This window comes from Helicoverpa zea, chromosome 8, assembly GCF_022581195.2.
Source record: "Helicoverpa zea isolate HzStark_Cry1AcR chromosome 8, ilHelZeax1.1, whole genome shotgun sequence".
NCBI classification, from domain to species: Eukaryota; Metazoa; Arthropoda; class Insecta; order Lepidoptera; family Noctuidae; genus Helicoverpa; species Helicoverpa zea.
In genome coordinates this window covers 6,146,430-6,155,982 of record NC_061459.1, presented here as the reverse complement: position 1 = coordinate 6,155,982, position 9,553 = coordinate 6,146,430, and the positions used below count along the sequence as shown (strand labels likewise).

General features: G+C 34.6%; 1 protein-coding gene across 1 annotated transcript; it reads left to right on the top strand.

Annotated features, from left to right (window-relative positions):
• Positions 1–360: 360 nt before the first annotated feature.
• On the top strand, positions 361–9,452 carry LOC124632528 (CCR4-NOT transcription complex subunit 7-like). The gene is made up of 8 exons (XM_047167391.1): positions 361–754; positions 1,099–1,209; positions 1,329–1,438; positions 5,740–5,853; positions 6,284–6,402; positions 7,409–7,566; positions 7,658–7,798; positions 8,049–9,452. Exons 2-8 carry the CDS (start codon positions 1,099–1,101, stop codon positions 8,163–8,165), a joined length of 870 nt encoding a protein of 289 aa, XP_047023347.1. The 5' UTR covers positions 361–754; the 3' UTR covers positions 8,166–9,452.
• The last annotated feature ends 101 nt before the right edge of the window (positions 9,453–9,553 follow it).

Below are 9,553 nucleotides of genomic sequence, written 5' to 3'. Positions count from 1 at the left end.
AAAAAATATATATTTTTTTAATTTTCCGCTACCAGTCGCAATCGCAATCTTAACCAGTCGATATTGACACAATACATAAAATTGCACAATTCAATTAATCGTCTATATAGGAACCTCCTTCCGCTGAAATATTTTTAACATCGGATCTGAAGATGTGACCAACGAAAAATCCTTCTGCTTGAGCATGTTAGGGTTAAAAATGTTCACCATCGTCGTCCATGATTAGTATAATATCCGATATTATACAAAATTTAATATATTATAATTACACGAGCTCCGTGTGCGTGCTCATAAAGAAAGATTCTTATTACACAAAGACATGGCAACACAGCCCGAAGGCGAAAAGACTGGTGCCTAGGACATAATAAAAAAAAAAACAAAAAAATGGATTGTATTGCTTTGGAGGTTCTTGTTTCGATAAAATTTTCTCATATTTTTTGTTTCCATAGATTCGTAGACTTTAACATTCAGTAACAAATACTAAAGTAAATATTTGAGGTCATCGATCGAAGTAGGTGAAGGTATTGTTTTTTAACATTTTCCGAGTGATCGTCTAATTCAACTGCTTGACAACCAGTTGGCGACAGAAGTCGCTGGGATGTTTTTAGAAACCAAGTGTACTCTATAAACATCAACAAGCATTTTGAACAAAAGCGCTGGCGCTCAATTTTTTGAAGTTCGCAACAAATCGTAAACCACGGCGTCGAAAAAAACTGAAGAATCTGCCCATCTGGAAGCAGATAACCGCTATAAGGTTAGTAAAGACCATTGGTAAAGACTTATGTTTGTTTATGCATGCTTATGTTAAACTCCATAATATCGATTGGGGTAATATTATGTAAATCACTTAAAGAAGGGTAATTGGTTCAAAACTAGAAATTCTAGAGGTTGTGACAACAATGTTATGAAACAGTTAGATCACAAGGTAAAGTTGTCATAATCAAATTCACACAGTTGCTTTAATGTTATTATTTTGTTGCTATAAATGACCTCGCATCAAATGTTACCAAGAGATAGCAGAAGATGAATTTGAATTCATAAAGGTCATAACCTTAATTCTACATATTTATACTAATTAGAATTCCAACTTCCACACAGATGCCAGCAGCTAGTTTTGGATCACTGTCACAGCTTCCTGGAACGGGAGACTGTGGCATTAAGGATGTATGGAATCACAACTTGCATGAAGAATTTCAAATAATAAGACAAGTGAGTATTACTATCAATGTGAAGAATCATATGAACCTAGTAAATTAGTAACTTATTATTACGAGAACCACAACTTGTACTGGAATTTTAAATAACCAAGAGATATGTATAATCTTTAGGTTGTCCAAAAGTACCATTGGGTGGCAATGGACACAGAATTTCCTGGAGTGGTTGCTCGACCTATTGGAGAATTCAGATCCACGGCTGATTACCAGTATCAATTGCTTAGGTAATTTTTTATGCATTATGTTTTTACTTACTGGTTTCTGGGTGATCATAGCAGTGGCGGATTTACAAATTTGCCGCTAGTAGGCCATTCAATTTTTGCCGCCCCTAATGATTGTGAACTTAATGATATTTCTGTCAGTTACTAGATTATTTTTGCAACCCGCTATGTACCGAAGAGTTTAATGTTGACCTAACAAGTTTATCTGACAGCGACTTTAAAGCGTAAAACCTCTGTAACTTTTAAACGGCTCAATTGATTTTCATGAAACTCGCCTGTAAAACACCTGTAATACAAAAAAAAAACTAAATTAAAATCGGTTCATTCGTTCGGGTAGGTACTATATCAGAGGCGCACCCATCGGGTGGCACCCCCCCAAAAAAACGACACAATATAATCACGGACTAAAATTGTAATTGAAGTACTTAAAAATTGTGTAGAAATCATTCATGGTGCTTTTTGCTAGGTTTAACATAAAGAAACCGGAGTCATACCACTGCAAAGTTATAAAGCGCTAACTAGTTTTATAGAAACCAGTGTCAAGTAAAAAAGCCGCGAGCGCAGCGAGCGCAAAATTTTTAAGATTTAGAACAGTAAAGTACCAAAACGAGTTTATAAAACCGGCCTAAAGTGAAAAAGTCGCGAGCGTAGCGAGCGCCAAATTTTTTGAGTTTTGAGGACACAAAAGCGAAATTATTTGGGACACAAAAGTCCTCCACCTCCTGAACAGCTTAGAAATCGTCAGCGTAGAGCGTCAGTTGTTTTTGCTACTTCGGTGCTTTAACTTTTTGTTAGATTGGACTCAAAGAGCGCAGAATAAACCAGAAAAGATGAAGAAACCGCGAGCGAAGCGAGCGGATTTTTCAATTTATTTTTATTGAAACGCTATTGGAATATTTTAAAATTCATGATCACATAAACCTAAGCATATATTAAATAAAATAAAAATAGCCTTTATTCAGACCTTGTTTACAGTATACAATCTTAATCTAACAACTCTGACGAGTTGATGACACCAACGACCTGGTCTGTTTGCCCAACTTTGGCAAAGGCCTCCTCCATTTCCTTCCACTCTGCTCTGTATTGGGCTCTTCTAGTCCATATATTCCCTGCTATGCTTTTAATTTCGTCATCCCATCTTCGGTACTGTCTTTCTCGATTTCTTTTCTTGTCCCTAGGGTACCAAGATATTATGTTTTTGTTCCACTTGTCATTGCCTCTGACTATGTGGCCGGACCATTTCCACTTTAGTTTCCTTATTCTAGTTGTGACATTCTCAATTTTCATGCGCCTTCGGATAGTGGTGTTTCTTATTCTATCAGATTTTCTTATATTTAGCATGCTTCTTTGCATTGCCGTCTGACACGTTTCAAGTTTCTTATATTGCGCTTTGGTGAGAGCCCATGTCTCGCAGCCATATGTCAAGACTGGGAGTATACAAGTGTTATACAGTTTTGTTTTCACGTACGTTTTGATTTCTGTATTCTTCATTATTTCCTTAAACCCCCAGTAGCGTTTCCATGCATTTCCAATCCTTGTGTCGATTTCTTTTGTCATTATATCAGTGACCGAGATTTGTTGGCCCAAGTAAGTGTATTCTTTTACAAACTCTACTGGTTCGCCGTTTAAAAGAATATTGTCTTCCAATGCGTTTGTCATAGCTTTGGTTTTTGAAGTGTTCATCGTCAGACCTACCCTGCGGCTTTCTCTATCCAGATCAGTGATCATGTATTGTAGTTGGTCTTTGCTCCTTGCCAGTATATTATTATGTCATCAGCGAACCTCAAGTGTGTAAGATTTTCGCCATTTATGTTAAGTCCGTAGTGGTCCCATTCCAGTCTCCGAAAGATATCTTCCAGTACAGCTGTGAATAATTTAGGTGACAGTGGATCTCCCTGGCGTACGCCTCTGTTTATGTTTATTTGTTTCCCTTGTTTCTCTAGTTTTATTTTTGCTGTACTGTTAGTGTATATGCTTTTTTTAAAATCCTAATGTATTTCTGGTCGACTCCTTGTTTCTTCAGACATTGCCAGATACTGTTGTGTTCTATTGAGTCAAATGCCTTGTTGAAATCGATGAAGCAACAGTAGAAGGGCACTTTAAACTCTTTGGCTTTTTCAAAAAGTTGTCTTACCGTTAGTATATGGTCCAATGTTGAATAGCCTGACCGGAAGCCAGCCTGTTCCTTGGGCTGGTTTTCATCAAGAGTTTTGGTTATTCGCCTTAGGACAATTTTTGCAAAAATTTTGTAATGTTCGACATTAGGCTTATTGGTCTGTAGTTGTTAATTTCTCCTTTGTCCCCCTTTTTATGGAGTAGGATTATTGTTGATGTAGTCCACTGTGCAGGAATTTCCTCGGTGTGCAATATGTCGTTGAAAATGTGTTTAAGTAGTGGTACTAGCTCGTTTTTACAATCTGTAAGTAATTCGTTGCTGATATTATCAGGGCCGGGAGCTTTATCCTTCTTCTGTGTTTCTATTGCCTTGTATATTTCTTCTATTAGTATAGGTGGAACCGCGTCGGTGTTATTTAAGTCGGTGTTTACTATTTGGTTCTTGCTGGAGTAAAGGTTTTCGTAGAATGTAGTTGCTATTGACAGTATATCATATCTTTTTGTTTTCGTTTTCGAAAGTCGGTCTTTCATATTGGGTATCCAGTTTTTCTTTTCTTTTAAAGTTTTTAGAGCTTTTTAATACCTCCGGTTTTGCTTATGTATTTTTCAAAAGTTTCACGCCTAGTGCGTTCTCTGTCTTTTCTTATTTGGTTTTTGATTTCTTTACTTATTTCGCTTATTTTGTTTCTGATAATTTTTGTTTTCTTTGTAGTATTTAACAGTTTTGATCTTGCTTCTAGGAGTGTAATTACTTTCTCTGACAAGTTTTTCTTATCCTTCGTATTATATTTAGTATCAGGTTCTGGTCTCAATGTCAATATTTCATGTATAGTATGTTGTACTTCTGCTGAGTATTTATACCCTCAAAGGATGATTCTGTCACTAATTTCAGTTTGTCTTTGATGGTGTTTAACATTTGTTTGTTATTTGGTGTTGGTCTTCTGACTTTGAAGGGTCGACTTTTAATAGTGCCCATTGACCTGCTCAGACGTGCTCTGAGGACTCGGTGGTCGCTATTAAAATTTAGATAAATGGTGCCGCAGTCGTCAATTAATTTTGGTCTATTTGTTAAGATGTAATCAATTTCGTTTTTGAAACTGCCGCCTGGCGATTCCCAAGTCCATCTTTTTGAAGTTCTTTTCTTGAATAGGCTGTTCATTATCCTCATGTTATTTTCCATCGCCATTTCTATTAGTTTTTGTCCGTTCCTTGTTCTTTTCCCTCTGATGTAAGGGCCAAGTACAATATCTTCTCCAATTCGTGGACTTCCAATCTGAGCATTGAAATCTCCCATTACTATGCAGTGTTTGTATGTGTACTTTTTTAGGGCGATGTTGAGAGTTGAGTAAAATGCATCGATTTCTAAAGTAAATGACTGCTCTGTTGGTGAGTAAGCTTGCACTATAGACCATATTTCCTGTTTTGGAGGAATTTTAATATTTAATTTGTTGAGTTTTGAGGACACAAAAGCGAAATTATTTGGGACACAAAAGTCCTCCACCTCCTGAACAGCTTAGAAATCGTCAGCGTAGAGCGTCAGTTGTTTTTGCTACTTCGGTGCTTTAACTTTTTGTTAGATTGGACTCAAAGAGCGCAGAATAAACCAGAAAAGATGAAGAAACCGCGAGCGAAGCGAGCGGATTTTTCAATTTATTTTTATTGAAACGCTATTGGAATATTTTAAAATTCATGATCACATAAACCTAAGCATATATTACAGTGAGTTTATTAATCGTTTATTTATATATGGATTGTGTACTCGTATAATTATAAAAAAAAAACTGTAAAAAAATTCGCAAAATTTGCCGCCCCTCTAAATCTGCCGCTCTAGGCACTGGCCTACTTGGCCTATTGGTAAATCCGCCACTGGATCATAGAATTTTAAATATGATTTGGGGCATGCCTCTCTCAGTGAATCCAAATTTATGGTTTCATCCATATCTTGAGGTAAGTACTTCCTGCACATGGATAAAAAGTAGCCTATTTATTTTTTATCTATTCAGTTAGGGCCAGGCCACAACAGTGCGTTGCGGCGTCGCATCGCAAAAACAACATTGCACAGCTATGCGATTAATATGATATGCGTCGTTGATTTTTGCGATGCGACGCCGCAACGCACTGTTGTGGCCTGGCCCTAATTGTAGTGTGAAAGCCGAAAAGGCAGATAAAGTTACTTTTGTATTTTTCAGGTGTAATGTTGATCTGTTGAGAATCATTCAGTTGGGTCTCACATTCATGGATGAAAATGGCAAGACTCCACCTGGTTACACCACATGGCAATTCAACTTTAAATTTAATCTACAGTAAGTATAAATGACTAGCTTCTGCCAGCGGTTTCACCCGCATCCCGTGGGAACTACTTCCCGTACCGGGATAAAAAGTAGCCTATAGCCTTCCTCGATAAATGGGCTATCTAACACTGAAAGAAATTTTCAAATCGGACCAGTAGTTCCTGAGATTAGCGCTTTCAAACAAACAAACAAACTCTTCAGCTTTATAATATTAGTATAGATTACTGTTTCAAAGAAATACTTATCTGTAATTAGGAAATCAATATTTTCGTAATATTGATACTAATTGAAAGGTTTTACAATATTGTGTAAATGCTGTAATACTAATGGACAGCTGTAGACCGGATTATGAATCATAACACAAGATTTTTGTGGAAAATTATTATAGCTTACTATCTAAAAAACCTTCTGTATTGTATTGTAACTGATTTCTTTGTTTTAGAGAAGACATGTATGCACAGGATTCAATAGACTTGCTGCAAAATTCAGGCCTTCAATTCAGAAAACACGAAGAGGATGGTATTGAGCCACTGGAGTTTGCAGAGTTGTTGATGTCATCTGGTATAATATTGATAATATGTAACTTTTTTGAGCTTGTAGTATTCTGCCCCGATAGTAAAAAGGGCGCATCTAATGAGTTATATATATTGCCAGAATCAGGAAAATATGCCTGTATTTTTTAAATTTTGATATCTTCCTCCAATGCGGTTTTACCACTAAAAAAATAGGGCGCTTCTGTACACTTTTTTACACACAATTGAAGATGACAAAGTCTATTTATCTGAAACTTAATTGAAAAGTCGTATTTAAATAGATAATGTTTTTTTTTATATTTTGTAGATTTATTTTAAGATCAGTAATATAAAATACGCATATTTTTAAGGATAAGTTTTAAAGACGCAAATGCCCATTTGAGTCCTAACGCACGTAATAAAAATTTAATAATCTTTCTCATTAAGAAAAAAGTCACATCTGCTCATTTGCGTCCTATTTACTTCCTAAAATTGTCATTGCCTGGTTCTCCACATAACATTTAATTCTAAGAAAAAAAGGCGGAAATACGTAAATGCGCCCATATCAGTTAAAGCATGTACTAATAGAAAAGCGTTTGAAATATAAAGGGCGCATGTAACTATTTACGTCCATTAATTAAATATGTAATATTTTTCAGCATTTTTTCTACTAAGAAGAAAATGTTTTTTTATTGTTTTTAATTTAGTTAATTTAAATTTTTCATAAAACCAAGTTAAAGCCTATATTAGTAGGTATTATTTTCAGTTTTTACCATGTAAATATTTGAATTTATTCAAGGACAGCACACAATTTCTTGTATTGTTCACTAAACATTTTTTTTTTCTCCATTTTTACTTTTTGCTAGTAGATACGTCTTTTTAACTATCTTGGGCAGTATTACCAACCCAGGTTAACATATTTTGAACATCATCATCATCATCATCATCATCTCAGCCATAGGACGTCCACTGCTGAACTGCCTCCCTTTTATTTTGAACATGATTTCTCTCAAAATAACATAAATATATAATGAAGGCAACAAATTTATTTACAGGACTGGTGCTAATGGACAATATCAAATGGCTCAGTTTCCACTCTGGTTATGACTTTGGCTACCTTCTCAAGCTACTCACAGACCAGAACCTACCTCAGGATGAAAATGATTTCTTTGAAAGCCTAAGGTTGTACTTCCCTACAGTTTATGATGTAAAGGTAAGTCCCATTACCAGGTAATGATCCTTTGCTCAATATTAAACAGCTATGGCAACTATTAAACTATTTTTCATTTATTTTGACATTTCAGTACCTGATGAAGCTATGCAAAAACTTGAAGGGTGGACTGCAGGAGGTGGCAGACCAATTGGAACTACGTCGAGTGGGACCACAGCACCAGGCTGGCTCTGACTCACATCTAACAGGAATGGCTTTCTTTAAAATAAAAGAGGTAACCATTTTTAAGTCAAACTTTGTACTATAAGGAAAGCTGAGATAAAATTAGGAATTTAGGACTGGCAATGTTGTGTTAACCATGGAGTTTCTTGCCCGTTCTTCTCAATAGAAAGCTACTTTGGAATGGGCAAATAGAATCAACCTTAGTTACATTTTTGACATTCACAAGTATTTGTAAAGGCCTAATTGAAATAAATGCTTGACTGTGAACCTACAAATAACACTGAAAATTTATTTATTTTCAGATATTCTTTGATGATAACATCGAGAGTTCTAGCGGACATTTGTATGGATTGGGTGCACCGTTTTCGGTGAATGTCAATAATTTCCAAGACAATGGCGAAAACGGAAACTCCTCTTGATCCTTAGAAAACGGGCATGTCATAAGCCTGACGCCACAACCTCGAGTGTTTCACATTTCAGAGTGAATGTAACAGTTAAATGTGTGCAGTGTATATAATGTTTACAACTGTGTGTGACAATTGTCGTTATTTAAGTGATCATGTCTCCCTCATCTGTGAATATGCCTGTTCCGTGTCTGGTCCACTATTTGATTTAGGTTAGTAATAAAAGCTCCGACAAAAAAATAAAAGAAGAATTAACCTTACTCAAAATACTAAATCTACTGCCTACAATACTAACTTTCTGACTACTTTTGTCCGAATAAAAATTACGAAACGACCGAATGAGATACTGAAATCTTCTAAAAGTAAACGTGACCGTTTATTGCTATAATACTTTTCTACCAGCATAAATTACGTTCTACTGAAACTATGCTTTGTAATTTTTATCTTTACTTGCCTACTATTAATTCATAAATTACCTTTCATATTTCATAGACTGTGGTACTTATTAACTGTAACACTATATTGAAAATATTATTTTTAGTGGTAATACAGAAACTAATAAAAATGTAATGTAATAATAACTTTTACTTGCATCATATATCATGACTTTTACTTCCCACGGGTATGCTTCAATATCAGTACCTATTTCAGACATTAAAAGTTAGAACAGTTGTATACACGCTTTAATCTAAAACCAAGTAGACTTCGGTTTCCTGGAATATTTTACTGTTTTACTGTAATCAACTTTGCTCAAAACATTTGAGGTATTTTCTTTTGTGCTAAATGTTTAAAATATGAGTTTTTTGTATCTATAATATTAGAAAACATTATTGAAATTTAAAAATCAATTAGTTCTTAGTCTTCTCTCGTTAGACACAATGTATACTGACGTCACAGTCACGTCATCGAACGTTTTCTGGGCAATGTTTTAATTAAAAAATAGAACACATAAAAGTAAAGAGATTTAAGACGAAAAATTATAGGGAGGGTGATCTTTAAATTATTTAGAAGCTTTTTAAATAGATTTTCGAAAATTGGAGACAACTCTATTATGTATGTAAATAAATTGCATACATCCACATTAATTTAGTAATTATAATTATTATATAATTTAGGTTGATATTACAATACATAATGTCAAAATAATTTTACTTAGATTTATTAATTTAGTACTTATATTTTATAGAAATTATAGACTTAAGACTATTATTATTTCATTTAAGGTTTTACTGGTTTATTTTATATCCTAATACATATTAAGATTTTGTAATGTTAAAATATAATTAATGTTAATTTTTTAAAGATGATTTTATTTCCTGAAGCATTTTTTATTCCCCATCTCAAACCCGACACATGCTCACAAATTGCGCTATGTTTTGTTGCGAACAAAATGTTTATAATAA